The sequence below is a fragment of the Equus quagga genome, chromosome 15 (genome assembly GCF_021613505.1).
Source record: "Equus quagga isolate Etosha38 chromosome 15, UCLA_HA_Equagga_1.0, whole genome shotgun sequence".
Taxonomy (NCBI): domain Eukaryota; kingdom Metazoa; phylum Chordata; class Mammalia; order Perissodactyla; family Equidae; genus Equus; species Equus quagga.
In genome coordinates this window covers 7170891-7196195 of record NC_060281.1, presented here as the reverse complement: position 1 = coordinate 7196195, position 25305 = coordinate 7170891, and the positions used below count along the sequence as shown (strand labels likewise).

General features: G+C 36.1%; 1 protein-coding gene across 1 annotated transcript in view; it reads right to left on the bottom strand.

Annotated features, from left to right (window-relative positions):
* EYS (eyes shut homolog) overlaps window positions 1-25305 on the bottom strand; it is a 1407877-nt gene that overhangs the window by 247027 nt on the left and 1135545 nt on the right. The window contains 2 exon segments of the mRNA XM_046639782.1: window positions 11726-11879; window positions 24874-25038. Coding sequence (XP_046495738.1) covers window positions 11726-11879; window positions 24874-25038 — 319 coding nt within the window.

Genomic DNA, 25305 nt, shown 5'->3' with positions numbered 1-25305 from the left:
GGACTCGGACCTCCTGGCTTTGAAAACTTCTGTGTGATTTCTCAGTGTCTCCAGGCTCTAAGTACCTTGGTGATCTCCTCTTTAAAACAAGTAGAAATTGTGCGTCACTTAACAAAGAGGATACGATCTGAGAGATACATAGCTAGGCAAGTTCATTGTTGTATGAACGTCACAGGCATACTTACACAAAACTAGATAGTATAGCCTACTACAAACCTAGGCTATATGGTACTAATCTTACAGGACCACCGTCGTATATGTGGTCCACTGTTGACGCAAATGTCTTTATGTGCTGAATGATTGTAATGGTATCTCACTGGGTGGATATTAGGAATAAATAATTAAGTCCAGGTAAAGAGCTTAAAAATGTGCTTGTAAAGCAGTAAGAGTTTAACTGGTGGTAGCTATTTTATTATTAATCTCATCATTTAAACATATTTTTAAGAAAAAAATTAGAATCAATAACTTCTCTGTCTAATCTTGAGAGGTCTCTATGAATGCCACTCCTTTTTTTGCAACACGACTTCTGGAGCTCTCGTTAGGCTTAAGTCAATTTTCTAATTTCTTATATGAACATTTTATTATTTATGTATTTGCATATGCCAACCTACTGTATTAAATGATCTCTCTAAGAAGCTGGATTTCCATGACCTTCATCTACTTAACTGATCTCCTTTAGTAGGATTTCCATGATGAAGTCTACCTAATTGTTTTTCTTCTACTTGTCACATGCTCAACCCTTACATGCTTATTTATACTGGATTAATTCAGTTTCACATGTGGTTTTGGGGGCCATGTACTTGTATTATGTACTTATTGTCTTCCTAGCATTTTTATAGTAGTTTAAGTGTGACAAAGGAAAGAGATATTCACACCATTTATTGTTTGTTTTTGGAGATGCAATAACTGTTCATCCAAAAGACCAAAGAGAATCTCACAAGACAAGAGCATGGTGGGAATTGAGAGTCAGGAAGAGGAGTATGAGTTGGGACTAGTGTAGGCTGGTTTTTAGAAGGAGGTGGGCTTGCAGTAAGGACTGTGTGCAATTCAAGAGAAAAGAGCAGTGAGAGCATTTTGGGAGAAGAATTGTAGCATTGGCTAGGATGAATGTTGTAGGAAAAGGTAGCACTGTGTTTGGGACAGTAAGGACTGGGCAAAATGGAATGGGAGAGTCCATGTTGGGTCACAGAGGAGGACAGAGATGGATGTGTAGGAAGCTGACAAAAGGCTTTGAATATCAGCCACAGTTTTCTCCTTGAAATGATACACGATGAGGGAGGAACTCTGTATAAAGGCTTTGATTTGAGATTCTCTCTCTTCAGGTGTATTTTAGGAAAGAAAATTTGAACAGCAATAAGCTGTGTAGCATGGCTGCTAAGTATAAGGGATCCAGAGTCAAACAGTCTAGCTGGGAACCCTGCTTCAGTTTCTAGTTTCATAACCTTAGATAAATTATTTAATCTCTTTAAGCTCCAGTCTCCTCATCTCTTAAATGGGTATCATAAAAGTAACTACCTCCTAAAGATATTGTAAGGCTAAATGAGATTGTGTGTCAAACTATTAATCATCGTGCCTGTCCTGTAAGTGCAAAATAACTACTATGATTATATAGCTGTTAATGGGCATGACTAAATAACTAGATTGAGACTGTTATGCAGGCGAAATTTCTAGCCCATCCTTATAAATAAAATCCTGTTTGCTGGATCTGCTCAAAATTTACCTGCTATGTCCACCTCACAATCATCTGGACAGACTTCTCCCCTGCTGTCATGGAAACAAGTCTGCTTTTTGTAGCACAGATTTTTTTGTGCCCACTCCATGATCCTACTCATCTGCTTTTTCTACCATTTACCAGAGCCTGCCTCTTATAGCTCCAGGCCTGTCACTTTCTCATCTATGAAACTACAAAAGGAGGCAAGCTTAACAAGCAAGGAACTTCAAGAACAGTTCCAACAGAGGGTAGAAGATTAATCACCCATCTGCCCAATTAGCACTGGAAAGGACAGTGGCTTTCAGAATAAGCCACTGGGAGCATCTCATACTTCACCCAAACTATGTGTTAGTTGTCCCCACACCTCATTTAGCAGATTTTTAAAGACGCATTGGAGTATATGTTGTGTAATCATATAGCTCTCTCAACAGCCTTTGTCTGGCATCTTTCCATGAAACAGACAAACTGACAGTGTCTGCACCATGAATGCAAAGGAGAAATGTGTGAAGAGAGGTGAAATGATGGAGAGAAGATTTTCTTTCACCAAACATATTGTATCTCCCTCAAATATATTCCTTGAACAATATCCTTCATGGACATTTAATAAATGTGAACTGATATATATGATTTTTGAGACCTGGCTATACATTGAAAGATATACTGCTAATAATCTATAGGAAAATTCCATAGGAAGAAGAAATGTATGTGATGTCTTTGACCTTCCTGTCCATTAAAAAACGGAATCAACACATAAAATTCAACTGATAGAGCTGTGGAAAACTTTGGAGGACATCCAGAAGATAGTGCGTAAAATAATTAAACGCTTAGGGAACGAAACCATGAGGAAGTAAGTTTATTTAATTGGAAGAAGAAATATCTGTAGAAAACTTCATTAAAGTTTTTATGAAGTGTTTTTAATAAGATGCTATAAAATAAAAAGTAGTGAGCAATTTTTCCAGTCCTAGGGCAGCAATGGAAGAAATAGACTTACATGGATGATAAACCATAATAATAATACTATACATTTGAGGGGCACTTGATGCTTTTCAAAGAGCTTTCATGTAGATGATACTCACAGAAGCCTGAATAGCGGAAAACGGGTGTTATCATCTTGATGTTTCAAAGAAGGGAACAGACATGTAAAGACTTCTTCTGAGTCACACAGGGAACGCTTTGCTCCCTCCTTTCCCATCCCCAAGCGTGCTTTCTGTGTCTGTGCCTTCATTCTGAATCACAATGAACATATAAAGATTTATCTTTTTGCTGCACCCTCAGGTAAACCCTCCTTGGGCAGTGCTCTATGTTCCAGTGATACACCATTGATGCCATTATTTTTGGTTATCTGTGTGCATGCAGACACATCTACAAAACTGGCATTTTGGGTTTTGATGTGATTGGTATTTAGCTATTTTCCTAAGAGTCACTATTTCTTTAGGTCACTCCTGACAAGAGAGAGCGGAATCATGTCATTAACATGGAGAATTCAGTCCTCTAGTTACTGTGCTGGGGGTTACAGTGGGTGTGGCGACCTGTGTCTAGTTTATCTAAAAACAACATTAGCTTGCTTGGGTGTAAGTCAAACTCAAGTGGCTTGGGCTTTATCAGCCATTAAATGCTGACGTAGCCATCAGCCTCACAAGCTGTAGAGGATGCTGTGGCGTGCTGCCCTGAGTCGCCTGGGGATGGGAGAGGGCACCAAGGCCAGGTGCCCTTGACTCAATTCAGTAAACTATGAACATCCTACCCTAGAGCCCCATTAGGGCAAGCTGAGGCCTCTGTTGTAACCACTTTACAATTCAGCTCCCTCCTCTCCTTGCTGCTTCTCTCAGCACCTTACAGAGGTTCTTCCCAAGAGCACCCATTAATAAACTTCCTGCATGCAAGTCTCCCCTGTCTGTTTCCAAGGAACCTGAGCTAACATACTAGCTATTAAGTCTCAGTGGCCGAGAACCAACTCTCTTAACTGCAGGAATCGCAATCTGTTATAATCTCCCCCTCCAAATATTTTTAGGAATCCTCAGGTCTGCTTGCACATATGTGTCCAAGCATCAGACTCGCTCACGGTGATTTCCGTGCATCAGCAATCCAAGACCTTACTTTTTCTTCTTCCAAGAATCCTCCACAGAGGCCAGGCTAAGCTGGGACTGTGTTTCTGTAACTTCCTTTGAGGCCTACGTACTAGAGGAGTTGGAGTTCTCCTTCAGCACAATCTCTGCGACGGCACCCTATTGGCGAGGATGAGTGTCATTGCTAAGACAGTGCAAGAGGAGAATGTTCCTTTGCATTAAGGGATTGCCAGGGCGTGGTTGAGTTCATCCCAGTCCATCACGTATTTTAGGAAATTTCTGTCCTCCAAATGGTGGGAGCTTCACTGAGGTGTCCAATAAGACCCTATGTAAATTTTCATGTTATTTGATGGGGTGTTCTCCTGGAATCTCCTTCTTTTTATCTTTTTAACATTTTGTCTTTGAAGACAGGATTGGGGTTCAGATATCACTGACAATTAGAATTAAGTCAACTATTAAATAGCAGGAGGGAAAAGGGCAGAATTCTATATAAATACTATAAAATCGGAATTTACTGTCTCATGATGACATTTGAATAAATTATCTAAAGAAATATTAAAAGTCTTTGTTCTGTATTTATTGAGTTCAAACACATTGGCTATGAAACCAGCATTCAATTTAAAAAATTTAATAACTGTTTTGAAAAGCCTTAACTATTCTTAAATGAGTCTGTGTTAGGTATAACAGAGTTCACAGATGTTGAATTGTGAAACAATTCATCTCAGTATACATATTCTCTTTATTCAGTGTATTGATGAAGTCATAGCAATTTGTTGAGGAGGAAGCTGGCATAGCTTCTTTTAGCTTCGTTTAGAAAGTTAGATGGCTGGACTTTTTTTTTTTAAATGAATAAGATTGTCTATATTTTGAGTCTACTCTGTGAGAATTGTTCTAAAGGAGTTAATTAAGATAAATATGTTGTCAAGTATTGAGGCCTACCACTAAGAACAGGATTTAAAGAACTTTCACAGTAAAATATCTTTCCTGGTAGTGGTTTTAAGGCAGTTATCAAATACCCTCTAAGCACAGTGATGGATCCCAATTAGGGAGAGCTGTGGGGCCCACAGAAGCTGGTTGGAAAATACACGGAATATAAATCTATATCACTAAATCACCACTCCTTCACTTAAGAAACAAATAATCCCCTGACATTTCCTCATAAATCTTATTTTTCAACACGTTAAATCCCTTTATTTAAATGCCCTATGGCAAAGTGTTCTCTGACTCTATCAATTATTGCTTTTCTGCTCAAATTCCTATATATTCCGTTTGCCCGAAGTCTTCATTTGCTTTCTGTTACTTTCTTATATAATCTTGTCTTGAAGAAGATAGAGTACATGCATTTTAGAACTAGAGAGAGCAGCCTATTAGGGACTGAATTCATTTTGCCGTACACTCCGCCATCACACGAGAATAATTCAAACTTCCTCAATAGTCCTCTCTGACAGTGTAGAAATCTACCACCCACCATAAAGCATGAAGAGAATGTGAAGCCTTCCTCAGCATACATTGCTAATTTTCAAGAGAATTTCTTGCCTTTTGTTTTAATTTGTTGGAATTCTCTGCATTAGAAATTACGATGTTTGATAACGATTTGCTGAAAAGCTTGAACTTTGTGTTCCCATCATACCCAATTTACTGCCTGAGCCATGGTATTATTCTACACTGTGATGTCTGCTGATCCCCTTCCATCTGCTGTTCCCCTGATAAATTCCTACTCTTCCTTCAAAGGCCACTGCCTTGCCCACTCCATGTTACAGATGTCCTTGCCAACTGCTGTCTCCTTTTGCTCACAGTCAACCAGCTCTCTGGTCTGTCTCGGCATCTGAGAACACCAGATGAGGAGTTGTGGGCTGTGTCTTCACTTTGGTGACTTTGATAATAGCCATTTCATTTGAACTGAACTGCACAATTAAGAGGAGCAAACACGTGATCACATAGTCAAACAGTCACTTGAAATTTTTTTTTTTGTATCAAACTGGCTGATCGAGTCCACTGACATATTATTCAGTGAACATGCTGTGTAGACTCAGGTTCACATTCCGATTATGATGTCTTTGCTCAAAAAGATCCATTCTATTTCTGCAACACTAAGCACCAAACTGATACTTAGCTTTTTTGTTTCTCAAGATACATGCACATTTTAGACACAGCTATATGTGCTAGCAGAAGACTCTATCCAATAATCCTAAACAATACTAAAATCACCAGCTTCTAGACCCATAGACGTTCTTCAAGGATTTTCTTAAGCTTATTTAATGAAAGAAATTTTAGTTTTACCCTGGAAATTCATGATTAAATACAAATACACTGCATTACAACTTGCTATCCAGCTAGTATTGGTACATGTTATAGGGACATGTTATGTGTGATTACGGTGTTATGTGTGGATAAAGGAGCAGAGGTAATGTTTAGATTCATGTGTTTATGGACAGGACAAGGGAATCATAAAGTCTTCTGCTGTATTTCCCATTCTAAGCTCTAGTTTTCCGACGGTTCCTCTAAGAAATACCAGATGGAAGAGTTGATGGGAAAGATACAGAAATTAATATTGAAGTGATGCAGTTTGACCTTTTTAAGATGAAACGCTTGCCAAACTTTCCATATTGACATGGCAACGTTTTATGAGTAAATCTAATATCTTATAGATTTAGCACAGTTCAAAAGTCACCATCTGTTTCAAGAGCGAAGGTTCTCACTATTACACACTTTCTTGGCTCTAAGACTAAAGGCATGAAATCCATAACTTGTAGAATATTAACTATCAGGAACGGGTGAAAAACTTTTATGTATTTTAGAAAATCAGAAACATAAAGGACATTTTGAATTGTTCTCAAAATTATAGCTGATAATATATTATGGATATTCTTTCTTCTTACATGAACTTGGGTAGTCTCCTGTGCATTCTCTGTACGGAGTTATAGGTCTATACCAGCTGGGCAGTAAGTTGTAATACAGAGAATTTATGTGGGAAAACGGCAATGCACTGGAATCTGATTTTGAGCAGAATTGTCTGAAAGGCCTTTGAGAAATTAAATATGGTTATTATAAGAAGTTGTTGCTCCTTCTTATTTTTTATAAATTATTTACTAGTAAATCTCTTTCGTTTGGCATAGCCCAAATCAATCCTACTCAGAATCCTTTTTATTTCCCATTCTTTTGATGCTAATGTTGGTTTGCATTATAATAAATTTTTTACCTACCTTCTTAAACAATTGTAGGAAATAAGCTAATTAAAATAAATAAAAAGTAATCTGTGCTGATATACACATACACACATACATATACTTCTATCTGTATGCAGTTTTTATCTCATGGAAATTAATAAGTTCAAACAGGAGGTAAAAATCACTCCATTTACAAAACACAACAGCAGCTTGTGTTAGTTCATTTTGTCTCCTTGACCAAGAAGTTAATGTGACAAAAATGCTTGCAGTGGTTTTACTTGATACTTGTTTGAGTTTTCTCAAGTACTAGTGTTCTTCCTGCCCAACTAGAAACTTTCCCAGCGTCTATTCAATGGGTCTTAAACCAAGCATGCATTTCTTTACACAGACCTGCTACTAAAAAGTAGCTGAGATGGAGGTGTAGTCCTGGCTGTCATGAAATCCTTGACTAACATCCACTTGGCTTTGGCTACCTGGAGTTTGTTAACCAACATGAGCTATTAGATATTAGAATATGCCTTAGCTCTACATGCGTAACTTAGCACCTCTGGATAAATCTTTGAGAAAATGTTGCCAGGTGTTTGGGAGGGTGGGCTCTAAGGAAGGCAGAATAGGCTATGTAGCTTTAAAACATGCAGATGACACAGTAGATTATCTAGAGGAAAGGATGCAGGACTTCTTTAGAGAACAGAATACTGAATTAAAGAGTCAGCTTTTGTGTAGGACAGATTCAAAAGGTGCCAGAAAACTTCAGAAACTTGAAAAAGTATATATAAGGTAAGACAATTTTTCTGAACTTCCCCAAAGGAGAATAACCCTTGTGAAAACCAAGGCTCTCTCTATGTGATCCCTTTCAAAATTTGTTGAAAGGAAAGACAAATGGTGCATGAGTATGAATTACAATGTAGCTCTAGAGCTATGATCTCGGCTCCATTTCATTTAAGAAGAACTGCTGTCTTGATACTGAATTGACCTCGATCACTACAAGCGGCTTATTCAAGTTTGTTCTACTGCTGCCATCCACCCTTCAGAAACAATGCAGATCTAGTAGGAGGAAATACTGGCATGTTTATTCTCAGTAGCGAATAACAAAATACAAATCAAAGCCATCTTTTACATGTTTACCTTAGAGCTTGTTCCGTTTATTTTTTAAAATAAATTCTTATCAATCATGGTATGGTATTTTACTGTCAAGAACTCTTAAATATGGAAGAACTTCCATCAACATTTATATAAGTAAAAATTAACCTAATTCACAATGTTTTTAGGAAGAAACTTGTTCTGAGTTTGCATAGTGAGTGCTATTGGTAAGAATTAAGATAGTTAGGAAGAGATGAACAAACAGACCCTTTTAATTCTAAATAATGCCCAGTTAAGGATGAAGAGTGGGGAACACAAGACAAAGAGAGAAGGTGACATAATCAACTAGACAGACAGAGATAAAGCAGAAGGCGGTCATAGATCGAAGGATGGACACAGAGGCACAGGATGTACACAGAAGCCTCAATGTGTGTGTCTTTCTCCATTTTCCCACCTGTCTGGCAGGAATCTTTGCTCGTGTATATTGTATCTCATTGCCCCAACCTTCTAAGAAACTTTATGCTCTCAATTCTTCTTTATTTTTCTATGTATTAACACCTTCCGCTCAACTAACAATTCCAATCCACAAACATGCTCAAATCTCTCATCTTACATTTTTTTCCTCTTCACTCCTCACCTCCCTCTAGACATCACTTTTTACACTTTCGCAGTAAAACTTTGTGAAAGAATTGTCTATATTTGCTACTTCAATTTCCTCCAATCTGACTTCCTACTCTATTCCCCTACAATGAAGTCTTTGGCACATGGAATCATGTGGACAGTCCAAAGGACTATCAGAGCATTTGAAGAACATTCCTGTGGCCTTTCCTGACACCCACTCCGGTTTGTCTCCCACTCCTCTGGCTACTTCTCCTCAGACTCTTTTACCGCTTCGTCTTCCTCTGCTCAGTCATTAAAAGTTAGCTCCTCAAGACTTAGTCCCAGGCAATTCTTTTTACTCACTCCATATGCTCATCCATACCCATGCACACTGGTGACTCATAACTTTCTATTTCAATTATCATCTGCAATCTGACGACTCATAACTTCATATTTCCCATCAAGACCTCTCCTCTGAGCTCTACGTCCACGTGTTCAACTTGAAAACTCCACTTTGATGTTTCAAAGTCCCCTTAATCTCATCAGGCTGAAGCCTGAACTCACTCACAATCTTCTCTATCAAAGATGCTCTTCTTGCATTGTTTCTATCTCAATGAATAATCTTCCAACCAATGCACAACAGAAAATGAGTATTCATTTTTGACACCTCTCTCTCTTTTAACTTCTGGTATTAATGAGTACAATTTTACCCCTAATTGTATTTTAAATCTGTCAGTTTCTCTAGGACACCAGTCTAGCCCAAGCCACCATATGTCTTACTTGGATGGACAGTAGCCATCTAATTGGCTCCCCCTTCATTCACTCAACATGGCTATAAGGCCCTATGAGTGTTTCCATATGCTGAACTCTTAGTCTTTATCTTCCAGTACTCAGCCGCCCTCCTCTGCTTCTCTGTTCCATGCACATTGGTCTATTGGACCTCTTAATATGACATGGCTTTTTCCACGAGAGGGTCTTTCCTCATGCTCTTCCCTCTGCCTGGAAGACAGAGACCTCTGCTTTAATTATTTTTGTTTGTTTTTCTCAAGTTCACGTCTACTCATTCTTCAGAGAGCTTCCTTGGACTCTCTAGGATAGGCCAGGCTACTCTGTGACTTATTCTTATATCATGTCTCTTTTATTTCCTACACATTTCAAATTTTAGTTATTCCCTCATTAATGTGATTTTTTTGTCAATCTCCTTCACTAAATTTTATACATATAGGAATTAGGATTTTGGCTTACCATTGAATTCCAGGAGCTTAGTATAGTACTACAATTATAATAAGAACTATTTGTTATGTAAATAAATAAAATTAAACACAGAATTAAAAAAAAAGCAGAAGAAACAGAAAGAAATGAGAAACAAAAATTAAGACATGTCGAGAGAGTGCTTAGCAGATGGGCACTCAAAAATTCTAAAATTAATTTTTAGTGAATTTATTTTAATTAATTTATTTAAATTTACTATATAAATTTAAATAATTTATCCGATATGTAATATACAATATATAATATAGTTTTAGGTTCAGCCTTTAATGAAACCTATTGTCACTTTGAATTCTTGTAGGATATTGCCTATAAGACAAAGCAGATTTTCATTTTTGTGTCACTAGAAATATCTCCTTTTTACTTTCTCAGTTTCAGATACAATTAATTGAAAGACTCAGAAAGTCTTTGTTTTTCAATTTTACTAGAAACGTCCATATTTTTCTACAAGATGCTTTCAACTTCAGGCTACCTGATGATCTGAATGGTTTATTTGAGGACTGCCCAATTAGGTCATCATTATTTAAAGGCAAAAGATGAAATCACTCCTTTAAGAAAGTTTGACCAAAAAATAAAAATTACTTCCTGTGTAACTGAATGTGCCACTGTTTGTATAAACTGTTACACTGTGTAAAATAATGATGTTATCAATAGAAATGCCTTTTAAATTGGTTTCTAAGTTATTCATCTTCTCATCAGGCTCTTTTTCTGTGATCAACTGCAAAGCTTTGTAAGAGTAATGATGGAAATGGGAGTTAAGTCTATTGCTCTGAAAGTTTGTTCTGTACAGAACTCAGTGTTCCAAAAGAGTACGCCTAATTTACAAATAGTAATTTCATTACTTTAGGATAATTTCATTGCCTTCTTGTCATAACCAACTGAATTTTCCAGCCCAGACACCCTCATTCCTTCATTCATTCAGACATTGACTGAGCATCTTGCTGTCAGACGCCCTGCTAAATGCATTAAAAATGAGTAAGATACTGTCCTTGCCTATAAGGAGTTTCCATTTTCAGATTGGTGTCAATTTCCTTGATTTTATTTTCAGATTGATGCAGACTCTGGGAAAGTTTATTTGATTTATATAACCTTCATAGGTTAGCCAAGATTCCCGCGGATCAGATCAACTTATCCAATTGTCACCTAACACATAAACTCAGACACAAAGTATTATTTTTAACTGACATAGAGTATCTGTAGAGACCCTTATCAAGGGATGCTATACTGATACAGAATTTTAAATTCTTGGCTGCTACATGTAAATTTTGTTCAGTAACCCCCTTGGGATGTGACCATCATTTTTAGCAATTTCTCTGTTCTGAGATTTCCTAATTCTGAAGCATGAACTAATTTATAGACTGCCTTCCAAAAGTTTATAAGCTCCAGAAAGACATCTCCCTTTAATATTCAATTGGTTTTTACTTTCTATCGGATTTTCCTTTTTCTCTGCAAAGTCAATGGCTTTTTTTCCCCCAATTCCTACTAGTTGTACTCTTTCCACTTAGTGGAGTGGATATTTTGTTGAACAATTGAACTAGATTTTAATTTCAACTGAACCACCTGACTCTTCAATCTGTTTCTTTGCTACATGATATTTTCAAAGAAATTGATTCATTTTGTGCACACTTTGATCGCCACTGGATGGTATCAAATTACACCTTGGTTTAATTTACAGTTTACTCCCCCAAACTGAAAAAAATTATTGGCAAAACAATTTTCAGATGGACCTTCTTGCCTTTCTTTTCACATTTGGGTGACTATTACACATATAAATAACATTTAAGGAATAAGGCTCAGCACTATGGTTCAAAGAATGACCGTGGAGTACTTACCGTATTATGATGGGGATAAACACATTTGTATTAATGCTATAATTAGCAGAAAGAGTCAAGATATTTTGAGAATTTCCACATCCATATTTAACTGTAGGCCTTCCTTCCAAAAGAAATAAATGAAGAAACTGTTGTCCAAAATTCTTCTCACTACCTTTAAGAACAAACATTACATTAAATTAATGATTAATGTAGATTTATATTTTATGCAATAACAATCATTCATTCAACAAACATAATATTTGCTCTCAAGGAGTAATGATTTGGTGAGATGGTAGCAGTTTTATTAGATAATTATTCAATGTAATAAGTATTAGATTAGAAATAAAGATTATTTCCCACAGGCTGTGAATAGCATGATATTAACAGTATTAACTTGACTGAGATTAACTTCTGACTGTTTCCTAATAGCTAAATGAACTTAACTGTTTTGAGCCTCAGTTTCCTCATATATTATAATGGGATAAAAAAAATACTAATTGTTAGAACCTCTATGATAAGTAAATAAAATAATAAATGAAATGTATTTGTTACTACCTATTGAGTACTGGATAACTTGATTTCGTATTATTATTAATTATTTATATTTTAATTTTAATGTGTGTTTTTCATAAAAATTGAAATGATAAAGAAATATATAACGGAAAAAAAGAAACATTTCCCCTTCCTCCAGCCCATCCTGCACCCCACTTTGAGGTATTCTTTACTGTCATTGATCTATCTACATACAAATATTTATATAGCCCTAATTTTATTTTTAAAAATGAAATAATGTTATAAACAGCTTTATTCATCTTTCTCTTTTCACTTAATAAATGGTAGACATCTGTCCATGTAAGTACATAGATTTCTATCTCTTTAAAACATTAATTGAAGTAAAACTCAAACAGAAAATAACACAAATTTCAAGTGTATAGCTCAGTGAATTATCACAACGTGAACCCTCTCATACAACACCACTAAGTTAAGAAAACGAACATTATGTGCATTTTCAGAAGCCCTGTGAATCACAAGTCCTTTCTTCCAGCTACCAAAAGGAGCCACAATCCTGATGTTTAACAGTTGGGATTCATTTTGCTTGATTGTAAATCATGTTAGTGGGATTGTTCTGTACACTTTCTTCTGTGTCTGTTTACTTTTGCTCAATATTTCGTTTGCGAGATAGCATCCATGCTACAGTCCATTCCTTTTCATCGCTTTCAAATGTCCCATTAAATGAATACTCACATTTCAGTTCTTCTTTCTTCTACAGATGGACAGCCCCTCCACCCCCGCAGTTTTTTGTTATTATGACTAACGCTGCTATGACAATCTTGCATGTGTCTTTTGTGATGAAGCGCATGCCTTTCTGTTGTGTATATAACTAGGAGTTGAATTGTACTGTCAGAGAATATGAATATGACTTATTTAGTAGCTATTGCCAGTTTTCCAAAATGACGTTTTGGTTTAACTCCTTACCAGCAGTATATAAGAGTCCCAGCTGGACCATAATCCATAATCTCACCATCACTTGGTATGGTCACCTTGTAGATTTTAACTATTCTGTGTTTATTATTGTAGCTTTAATTTTTATTTTCCTCCTATTAGTGAAGTTGAGCATATTTTGATATCCTCTTTTGTAAAGTGCGAGTTTGTTTTTCTTGTTCATGCTTCTATTTAGCTGTTTGCTTTTTCCTTGTTGAATACAGAGGTATGTCCATGTATATATCTAAGATCAAAATCTATATACATATATACGTATGTAGGCACATAGCATCCAAGCTCTTTGTCAGCCACATGTATTGAAAATATCTTCTCCAATTCTGTGGACTGTCTTGCCAATCTCTTAATGGTGAGTTTTGATGAACATACGTTCTTATGTTAGTGTAGGTCAATTTATCAATTATTTCCTGTGTGGTTATGATTAGTACTTTTTACGTCATCTTTAAGATATCTTTGCCAGCCTCAAAGTCATGAAGTTATTCCCTATTATCTTCTGTAAGCTTTATTTAAGATAGTCCTTCCATCTACGGTTGACTTTTGTACATCATGTGCAGCAGAAGGTTGTGCTCTGTTGAACAATGGTCCCTAAAGATATTCATGTCCTAACTGTTGGAACCTGTTAACGTTTACCTTATATGGCAAAAGAGATTTCTCAGATGTGATTAAATTAAAGATGTTGAGATGGGAAGATTATCTTGAATTACTTGGTTGAGTAATAAAATTAGTCTAAAGTCCTAAGAGGGATAACGGAAGAGGATAGGCTATGTGACTATAGAAACAGAGACAGGAGTGATGCAGCCACAGCCAAGGAGCGCAAGCAGCTGCCAGAAGCTGCCAGAGGCCAGGAATAGGTTCTCCTCTGGAGCCTCCAGAAGGAACCGGCACTGCTGACAAGCTGATTTTAGCCCCATAAGACAGATGTTGTACTTGTGGCCTGCAGAACTGTAAGAGAATGCATTTCTGCTGTTTGAAGCCACTAAGCTTGTGGTAATTCGCTACAGAAGCAATAGGAAGTTAATACAGGGGTCAATTTTTATTCTTTCTCACTTGATTTCCAATTGATCCAAAATCATCAAAGTAAATAATTCTCATCATGTATTTACTGAATTCTCAGATATTTGTGGAATATATATTTTTAATATTCCCCACAGTTTTCTTTATTCTTGTGAATATATGTATTTAAGATAATGATCATTGTTTTTATACTCAAGCCATATAAAAAATACCCACAAAGGTCTCCCAAACCAAGCTGCGACATTACCACCCTCAGGAATGTCCAGCATTAACATCTGGTGAACACTTCCATAGACACAAATGCTGACAACTGGATAGACAGAAATGGAGAGAAAGAGAGAGATTTATTTTATTAGAGAAAAATCATACTGTACATGTATTTAAAAATGAAAATTTTATTAAATCAGTAGTTCTCAAACTTTTAGGTTTAAAGTCTTTAACATACTTAAATCTATTGAGAAACCCCCAAGAAGTTTTGTTTACATAGTTTGCATCTTTTCATATTTACTATATTAGAATTTAAAACTGAGAAATTTTTCAAATATTTGTTGATTAGTTTGCTTAAAAACAACAGTAATAAAAATTCTTGCTGATTAACCTAAATAACATATTTTGTGAAAAGTAATTATATTTTTCAAAACAAAAATAAAATAGTGAGAAGAGTAGTATTGTTCTATACTTTTGCAAACATCTGTAATGTCAAGCTTAACAAAAGAGAGCTGGATTCTCATATCTACTTCTGTGCTCAGTCTGTTGTGAATTGTTGCTTTAGTTGAAGTATATGAATTCCGGCCTCACACAGGATGTTGCTGGAAAGGGAGGATTATTTTAATAACCTTTTAAAATACGCACAAATTGGACAAATGGTAGCTCATTAAAGTTTACTTGCAATGTGGAATCTGAAACTATATTAATGATCTTTACATACTCTGTTACATTAAAATTCCATTGATCTTTCTTGTACTTTGAATGGATATTTCACCTGTGCATGATTTTGTAACATCATGCGCTGATCATTTGAAAAATGTTGGTTCGCTGAGTTATGGAGATATTTCATATGTCCACACATTTTATTACACAATATTAAAAAATCTCATTCATTAATATTACTACTGAACTCATCGGAAAGTATTGGGAAGTTCTAAAGCTCATTGTGGAGAATGCAAGTTTTCTAAAATTCTAATTTTTCTTAGAAAGTTTGAGTTTTGTCATTGGGAACAAATATTGTTAGGTGATTTCATAGAAATAATGGGCTTACTTTGCTAAGTTTTGAGAAAATATCTGCAAAATACTCAAGTCTGAATAAGTATTGGTTATCTTTTAGTCATTTTTCAAGTCATGTTTTGATAGTGGCTACGTCAACTAACAACTTAAAATATTGCATAAGTGCCTTTCGTCAAGGCAGCTGTTACACTTCAGTGTGGAGCAGACTCACTTTAGGTGTACTCCTTTACACGCAGAACATTAAAAGTTGTATATACAAAGATTGAGACTTTTAAAAATTAATACATTGTACTGCACCATTAAGGACACTTTTGTGTACATTTTTACTTGATTGCATAGGGGAAGAGAATACAATGACTGAGGACAATTTGGAGTCACTGCCATGACACTAGGTGGCAAAAGTTTCATGCACTGTGACTTTTGTACCATGAGTAAAAATCCCAACACAACAGTCTTAGTCTTATTAAAAAAATAATTTTGATATTATGGACACCTGAAACGGTCTTGGAGATACTCAGGGATCTGGATAAACTTGAAATATCTCTATAATAGAGCTCACATTAACATAAAAGCAAAAAAAAAAAAAAAAAAAGAGGAAAGAAACCAGAGTGAAACTAAAGGCATTGCTGAACCTCAGATAAATATTTCTTTAACATGTCAGCAAGAATGTCAGAAAACCTAGGTCACCTCTCCCCCACACTACAGGCTCTAGAGAATGGAATAAAAGCAATATTGAGGTCTCAGAGAATGGTTCAGAAAAAACAGTGAAAGAATTTGAAATAGGAAAAAAGAATCTAGCTCACCCATTCAGGTTCTCATCACAATTCTTTGTCTTTGAGCTATTTTGCAACGCTGTAAGTTGGAGAACACTAATAATAATTCAAATGGTTCTTGTCTATAAAAATGCAAACTATGTCTGGTGAAACGCAACTGATTGTTACCCTCTGGGTAGACCTGCTTTCCATCTGTTTGTAAGTTTGCTTCAGAATTCCTTGCCTTCATACATGCCTCTGCTCCTTCAATTCTCCTTTGAACTGGTTGTAGTATCTTACCAGTTCCCTCATTAATTAGCAGGTTGAATAAAATCTTTGACATGTGTTCATTTTATAGACCTTTCTGAAAATTATCCTTTGACAAAGGAAAATAAGCAGATTTTGAAATTATGAGGTATATCAGGAGAAATGATTCACATTATATTAGACCAAATAAAACCAACTCCAGGGAGAAAAATCTACCCAGAATACAACATGAATGGGGTCTCCTGGTGTTAAGCAACATAGTGGCCTCTGACTGGACAGAGATGCCCACATCATGGATGGCCAAGACTGGGAAGAAAGGAAGGATTCAAAATACAAGTGAAGAAGCAGATAAGAGTCGGACATATAAAACCTAAGAAATAGAAACAGATTTTCCACGAGTGCTTCAAGCTATAGAACTTTTTGAGAATATAAATTCAGCAAGAGAATAACACAAAGTGAAATAAAATACAAAATAGTCAGATTAAATCAATATTGCAGAAGTAAGGAAACAAATTGGACAAAGCGACAGCATTAAAGATGTAATGACAAAATGTGAGTAGCAAAGGACTGAACAAACATGGTTGAAAATCCCTCTTTTGAGATCCTCACCCGTCAGGTGTTTACCACACTGCTGGGACTTCAGCTGCACGACTCCCAGATTAGTCTGGTGCCTGGCCCAGGGCAGCACAGTGTCCTCTCTTCTTCCTCTCCCGAGATCTGTTCACAGTTTTGGGGGGTTCTACTCTTTAGTGTTTTCCTTTATCTTTCTCATGACTTCCTATTCAATTTCTCAGCCTGCTTTTCTCCGAATTTAAGAGTTAATTAAGAATTTTTAGTATTATTTTTGACTCCTCTTTTTACTGGGCAGAGGGAGCTGGGGGCAGTGGGAGCACATTTAGCCACACACAAGTCTGTACCAGCATCTCATGTTTTCTCTCTGGGGATACATAAAACGTTATGTCATAAAACAGCGTAAGCTTGTTATTCTTTCTTGAATGGCTGCCTTGTTCTCTGCCCTCATACCTTTGGGCTCACAGAGGGTGGTTATTTGGTTATGCCTTGATGGACAGTCTCTTATCCTGCTCCATGATGCCATTTTTACTCACAAGTTTCTATTACTTACTGTTTTTATAAATTGTTTTGTGTTACCATTTCAGGCTCATATTTTTGAGATAAGACTTAGAAATATGATATATGGAGCAGAGTAGAACAGAGCTGAACATTTAGGTCAAGCTGTTTTGCCATATGTACAAGGCTTGTTTTTCAAAGCTTCAAAAATGGAATTTTAAAGATTGATTATACACATTGAACAAGATGTATATAGTACAATACAAGAATGAATTATTTTTAAAGGAAGCACAGTCACTACAACCAATGACGGGGATGAACAGCCTTATCCAGGTGTACCAACATCCCATTATGTACCACAGGTACTCTGTAACACGGGACATGCCAGGGCTGCTTTCAGAAATGTAATGGGAATGAAAGTAAACAAGATTAGCTCTCTCTATAGCTGCTATGTAGCAACAGTTTCTGATTCATCACACTGATGTATTCTATTAATAAGCAATTTCTTGTTTTATAATATAATACTTTTAAAGAATTCAAAGTGTTCTGCTGATAACATTTGACAGTAGGTGGGGAAATGGAAGAGCTGCGGCTACTGATGTATTTAGATGATGAAGCAGCAAATTATTCACTTCAGACTGTGGGTCATAGTCTGACTGATTGAGTTTTTCACTTTTGAATCAACTGAATCTGTATCACAAAACCTAGATTTTGTAGATAGAGAAAAGCTATGAATAAACATTCAGGAGAAATTCTTTGGTTTTTCACAAACAGTACTAAAGACATTATATTTTGTCACACAATTCTTATGAATATTATTTGATTCTAGAAATGAAAAGTTAATGGCAATTAGTAAGAGAGAAGGAATATACAAAATTTTCAAAATAGAACTACTAAAAATTATAAATAGTGACTACTATTAAATGGATGTATATTTTTGATATTAAACTTTATGTGTTGAGTGGTCCATATGCCGCAGTAAATTTAGTTCATTTAAGAGACGCTTGATGATCCATTATTGGAGAAATGTTAACCTCTCCTTTTTTTGAAAGAAGTTTTTATGCTTTTAGGCTGTGTGGTAATTTTTTCAACAAATCATTTACGTCTTGATTTTTTCCTGAATATTTATCCAGAAGATATTTTTAAACTTGAGAAAATCTATAATTCTCAGATTTTATTTATTCTAAAGAAATCGTTGATTGTATCTCCTGATTTAAGATTTATTAAATATAAAAAATTCTGCTTAGAATAATAAACGGTAATCATTACTTGCAAAACCATGGACACTAGTTTCTAGTATCACAGATGTTTAGAGAGATAATTATAATAATTTTGAGTCTAAAATTTATATTCAGTATATATTTACATATATAGTGCAGTATATATATTATATATATTATTCTTCTCATAAAAAAGAAATAATGAAATAATGTGGAGAGAAAGAATGATATCCTAGTCCAACTTTTTAAAAATATTGGTTTGCTTGGGTATTGCATTGGGTTCTAGATCTGAAATTTTCTAAGCATGGATAATTCATCACTTCACTGAAATATTGAACATAAAATATTTGTGGTTTACATAGTTATATAGTTTACAACTTTCATTAAAAATGGGTATTTTTCTCTGTTTGAATTATCATAATTAATGTTCCCCAACATCCATGACAGTTTTGACTTGAGATCATGTATAAATAAACATTCAGAAAAGATTAATTGGTCTTCAATTTAAATTAAAATAAAATTCAGCATCATTCCTTGAAGAATTGATAGTGATGCATATAGGTAATATGTTTATTAAAGCAGGTACATAGATGGTCAAATTGGAAATTTCCATAAAGCGACACGGATTTCTACCATCTCCCATAAAAGAAATATCACCATATATTTGTACGGCACTTTGTATTTTTTAAAACACTTTTATATACCTTATGAACTTGATAATAAAAATTACATCTGCACCCTTTTTAGTCAAACTATAAAGAACAGAAAAGTTAATTGATTTATCCTATGTTGTACAGTTAGCTCACAACTGACTTGGGTTCGAGTCTACCCTCGGCCACCTTGTGACATTTCCATCAGGACTGCTTATACAACAGCCGGATTGTCTCTGTGTCCCTGCTGCCACCTTCATGGCGTGTGATGGAGACGGTTCTCTGAGCGTGCATCGAGGTCTCCAACGAACACACATGCTTTGGCTGCAGATTTAGAACTCCTCTGTCCCGGCTCTCCCTAAAGGTCTGTATTTGTATATAACAGCAGCAACCCTGGCAGCAGTTGCTCACGGTTTGAGGACATCTTAGAGCAATAGTGGCAGCACGGGCCGTCACATGTATTTAGGACGTGGCTAGGGTGAGCTAGTTCATCAGTGGAAGGACAGCATGGAGAGAAGCCCTGGGGAGAACTGGAGGTCACGGCAGCAGCCTGGCCTGCATAATTGATTATTAACACGTGTTTATAACATGCAGCTGCAGAACAGCTTCCGGGCCAGTTTGTGAAATTTATAGAGAATCTATTTTAATGTTTCCTAGCCTGCTAGTTGTGGTTAACCAGCAAAACAAAACCTTGTAAGACAAGACTCTTAGAGGAAATGAATCCTCTTCATTTGGATGAAATGGATAAAAATGAAAACCAAAAATTGCACCAGTTGTCTATCTCACTATTATCTCCTTCCTGATTCCAGGATTTTTTATAATCTAATTATTCTTTCCCAAGATAAATAGGTTTATCAAATGGATGTAACATTAATATGACACCTATTAGACAAAAATATAGTATCCTGGGCCTCTAATTCCCAAGTGTCCTTACCAGGCAAGTTATGACGGATTAAAGCATTATCCGAATAAGATAGTTAGCACTTACTTTATGTTGCCGTGCGCCAAACACTATTTCAAGCACATTAAATGTGTTAACTCTCTCACAGAGATCTTACAACAACTTTTTGGTATCTTTGATATTATTATTATTAATATTATTCCATCTTACAGAAACTGAGGCACAGAGATCTTTAGTAACTTGCTCAAATGGCAGAGTCAGGTAGTCCAGCTCCAGGGTAATTTTCTTAATCTCTAGATTATACTGTTCTTGCCATGGGCATGGCAGCAATTTCAGTCCTTGCCTGGGCTCATTTGTCTGTTTTTGTCCCTACCTCTGTCCACCCGAAGCAAGCTTGTTCCTCCTTGGTCCATTCCCTGAGGTAATTACCACAGAAGCAGAGTTGTATCTCTCCCTGATGTATTTCTTCATAAATTTCGATCACAGAAATAGAATCTAATTGTTCTTAACACAATTGTTCTATTTCAAGAAAAGATTAATGAACCACATCATTCCAGGTCAAGTCAGTAAACTGCGGTCCGGACAGAATCCTGCCATTGTTTAGTTTTGGAGGTAAAGTTATTTTGGAACACAGCCACATTCATTTATTTACTTTTGGTCCACAGCTGCTTTCACACTACACTGGCGGAGTCGAACAGTTGTGACAGACTGGATGGCCTGCAAAAATATTTGCTTTCTGGCTGTTACAGAAAATTTGCCAACCCCTGTTCTGCTCCTGACTGTTCAAGTAGACCCAGGAAAAAATTATATTTGATTCAGCTACATTTTGACTAAACCCTTGAAATCTGCACCCTGTTGTTTCTACTTATCAGAGGAACAAAATATAATATTTAACAAAATAATTTCTGAAAATAAAGTTTTAATACCTACTAACTTTTCATCACAACCATCAAAGTTGAGTAACTCACAAACAGAACTTTAAGAACCATTCTGATCAAGCGCTTACTCTCTGCAAGGCACTGAGGGAGTCCTGAGGAGGGGGCGGAGGAGAGATGGAAAACATAATCCTAGATCACGAGGTGTTCCCTATTTAGAGAAGAGATAGAAGCACAGATTCCTGGTGTAATGAATCTCCCTACTCAGCTGCAGTTCTTAATTCATACTCTTATTATAAGACCTATCACAGTCAGCTCTCATAGAATTGTGTATATAGTATCTCTCCACTAAATGGTGAAAAATGGTATACAGATCATCTCTTATTCATCTTTGTTCCTGTCACAGTGCCTAAGAGTGTGTGGTGTCCTTTCTAGGCACTCAGTTACAATTTGTTGAATTTGACTTTGTTCTCATAAAAAAGGTACGATACAATCAACAGCAATCTCTACAGACCTTATGAGTGGCAATGTATGAATTCATCCATTCATGCTTTCAACCCCACTCCCTCCCACATCTGTCTGGAGTAAGCTCCATTGGGAGCTATTAAGGAGGCACAAAGATATTCAAAGAATTTTATGGTGCACATTGTAAAATTGATTAAAACAACTGAGCAAACTTTTTTCTATAAGAGAGAAGATGCTTTTTAGTATGCTGTCAGGAAATACTGTGGGATTTCATTGGCCTTTGCATAGTAAGAATCTAATGAAGATATTGTGTATTCTGCTGGGAATCATCTTATAGAGAAAGACAGATGCTATGATTCTTCAGATTTAATTTGTTTTCTTCAGCAATATCAGAATTCTCTTCCTTTAGCCCTCCCTACATGCACAAAACAGAAGGCCCCAATAATGCTGTTTGTTCCGTCAATTCCTTCCTGGAATAAATACCTAAGACTAGTCCTTCTTTTACTTTCTTTCTTAAATACAGACATTAAGTAATACAAAGATTGCTTCTGAATCCTGTTCTCCCAATGGAGTTGCTCATGTAATTTGCCTCCTGCAACCTGGTCAGATGTGTGCTCCTGGTTCTCAGAGATCACACACTTACAAAGGGCACGCTTATTTCTTTTCAAAGCAGCAGCACAGAATGGATTCAGCTGCATAGTACTATATCCCATGACGAAAGCATCGAATTGGTACTGCTTGCGGAATAGAGCTCATTTTCTGAAAGTGTACGGAAAGAGTTTCGTGTGGTCTCACCTCTTCTCCCGTGACCTATTCGTAGCTCCTTTGACTGGGTTCCAGAATTCTGAATTGGTTCAGTGGCAGATTCAAAGAGCCTTCTTTTCATCTTGACTGCTGTTCTCAGAGCTGTCTCTCTCCCACAGAGTTCTTTTTAAACTATCCTTTCTAGGAATTTTTACTGCAAGCCCGTAAGGATTCAAGTTTTATCTTCCTTTTGTTCCTTTTCAACATCAATTAGTGGGTGAGGCAAACTGAGAAAAGATAAATCTACAGTTTTGAACTAGGAATATAATTCAAAGCTGACATTGGCTTATCAACCTGGTATTTCTCTCTTTTTCCCTTTAATATGTGATGATACAAAATACAAATGTTCAATAAATGTTTGTAGATTAGATTTGAGTTTTTACTGAAATATTCAGAAATGGAAAAAATGGTAAAACTAAAAAACAAAACAAACTAAAAAAAAAACCAACGAGACAATAATCAACCCTTAGACTCTAGACTCTAAAGTGAAACATCTGTTTTAATTTCCTCACGACTTTGAATTGCTCCTACATATAATATACTGATTTCAAAGGAAACAAAATTAGTTCTGAAGTCACATTAAGGGACACCTTTCAAACAACGGATGTCTAAGCGAATCACAGAGAGCTCAGTGTTCATCTGTCGTGAGGCTTTTATGAGGTTGACAAATCCCAAGAGAAGGAAAGCAGCCAGTCCACGATGCGTTCCACTGAGGGACTCCCCACAGGACAGGAGGAAATTCCCACTTTACAAATGAACCAAAAGAAAACTTTACAGACGAAAATTTTTTCTCTATCCACAGGCTGTGAAAGTGGCTTGAGCAAACAGCTTCGATGTATCCAGTGCTGTGACAACACTCACGTGAGACAAAGACAGACTGATGATCACCACCAGGGCGCTGTTTTCCTGCTAATAAGTTCCAGTTTGTTTTTTTTGGTAGGTCATTGATATGAAAGGCAAAAATATTCCTATGGCAGTAACATCAGCTTGGGCTTTATTGGTTTAAATTATACAACCGATCTGAACACGGTGTATGGATGCTTGGCATGTGTTTCTGTGGCCTTCAAACAGAACACATTGAGTGACAGGTGGGAGGCAAGCCCGAAGCACGGGCCCAGAGCAGAATTCCCAGAGGTTGGCTGCTTCTTTGGCTACAAGCTGTTTTTAGTTGGTAAAAACACACTTTCCACAAGGAAACACCTTCCAATTCTGTATAACTTAAAAAATTGCGAAGACACTTTGCTTTGTGGCTTTAAATTGTTGTTTGTGTCTTTGTTCTGAGTTTTGCTTTGTTTTGTGTCCCCTGCAATGCTCTATTACCTCCAAATTTCATGGACCACCACTGAAGTTTCATATATAAATACAAATTTTCCTTTTTTTGTTTTCTTCTCTCGCTCTCTGTTTTCACAGAAATAAATCAGACATTCTAAAGCCATCATTTAAATATGGGTGCTTACGCTGCTGGAAAATGAATAATGCTGGCCTAGTTCTGACAAGTTAGTTTCTTTTAAAAATATAACATAAATTCTCTGTTTTCACCTAATTTCCAAAATTTTTAACTGTGCCCAGTTTTCCAAAAATGCTTCTTTTAGGCATTTTACTCATAGTCACATAACATGACGGTTTAAATTTTGTTTAGAAAATATAGAATGATGAATCAATTTTGCAAAATATTTCAAACTAGAGGAGAAAATCATTTGGGAAATAGTGAGTTGCCCTACTGTGGGTAACCATTCAAATACTGAAGACGTTACACCTCCAGTAGAGGGAACAGTTGAAACTACTGTGTACTCATTTCAAAAGAGATAAACCAATTGTCGCATTTGGAATATAAGAAGTAATATACAGTAGTGATGTTCAGCCAAGGAAGAAAGAGACCTGTGAATTCCTTTGTAGAGATCTTTGTGCAGGTATTGCGTGATGCAGAGTGTGGCATGTAGAGGTATTTCCCTAAACTGCTAATATTGCTCTTTTTCAAACCAGCTAACTTTAAGATAATGCTAAAAGCATGATAGGAATTTTCCCAGTTGTCAAATGAATCAATCCTAGCTTTGGAATTCTCTTTTCCAAGTCAGCAAGTATTGAATGCTATTCATATTTAGTGATTTATATTGTAAAAATATGCTCTGAAACATGGGCAGCAATGATGTTTTCCTGCTGTAGCCAGATGCCGTCAAATCCATAGTTGGCTGTATCCTTCCGTGCTGGTGCAGAGCTGTTTGTAAGTCAAGTTCCAGTGAATGACTCAGAAATTATAGAAACTTCTAAGGGAAACTAGAAAGAACTAAGATTTCCATTTGGTAATGTCTCATGCACTCAGTTAGAAAAGTTTTCCCACGATATTTAAATGAATAATTCATTGATTCAGTAGGTTAACATTTGAGAAGAAAACATGACACAGAGGAGGTCAGACATTTAATACTCACTGTAGAGGATAGTTCCATTCAAAGTGTTTGTTTTTATAGTCAAGTAGATGGTAACCATTCGGTTATGTTCCTTCTCCAGGACAGATTTCAATTCATCCAGGGTTTTAAAAAAAGGCAGCTCTAAATAGGAATTCCCGTTGAAAGATGGAAAAAATAAACCTGCATCTAAAAAAAAGTCATATTAATAGCATTATGTTGCTAAGCAAGTAGATAAGAATGTAGTGTTTATAGTTAGCATTCAAGAAAGTAACAGTGATGTTTCTAAATATTAGCCCCACCTTTAAGAAATTTAGATATATAATATAACACATTTGTAAAATCACTGTCTCATTTAATTAACCACCAGTCAAGAGGAAAATACTCAAAGCAAGAATTTTTATTTATTGTTCATGGATGGGCTTTAAGGGTGAATAAACACTCTGAAATTGTATG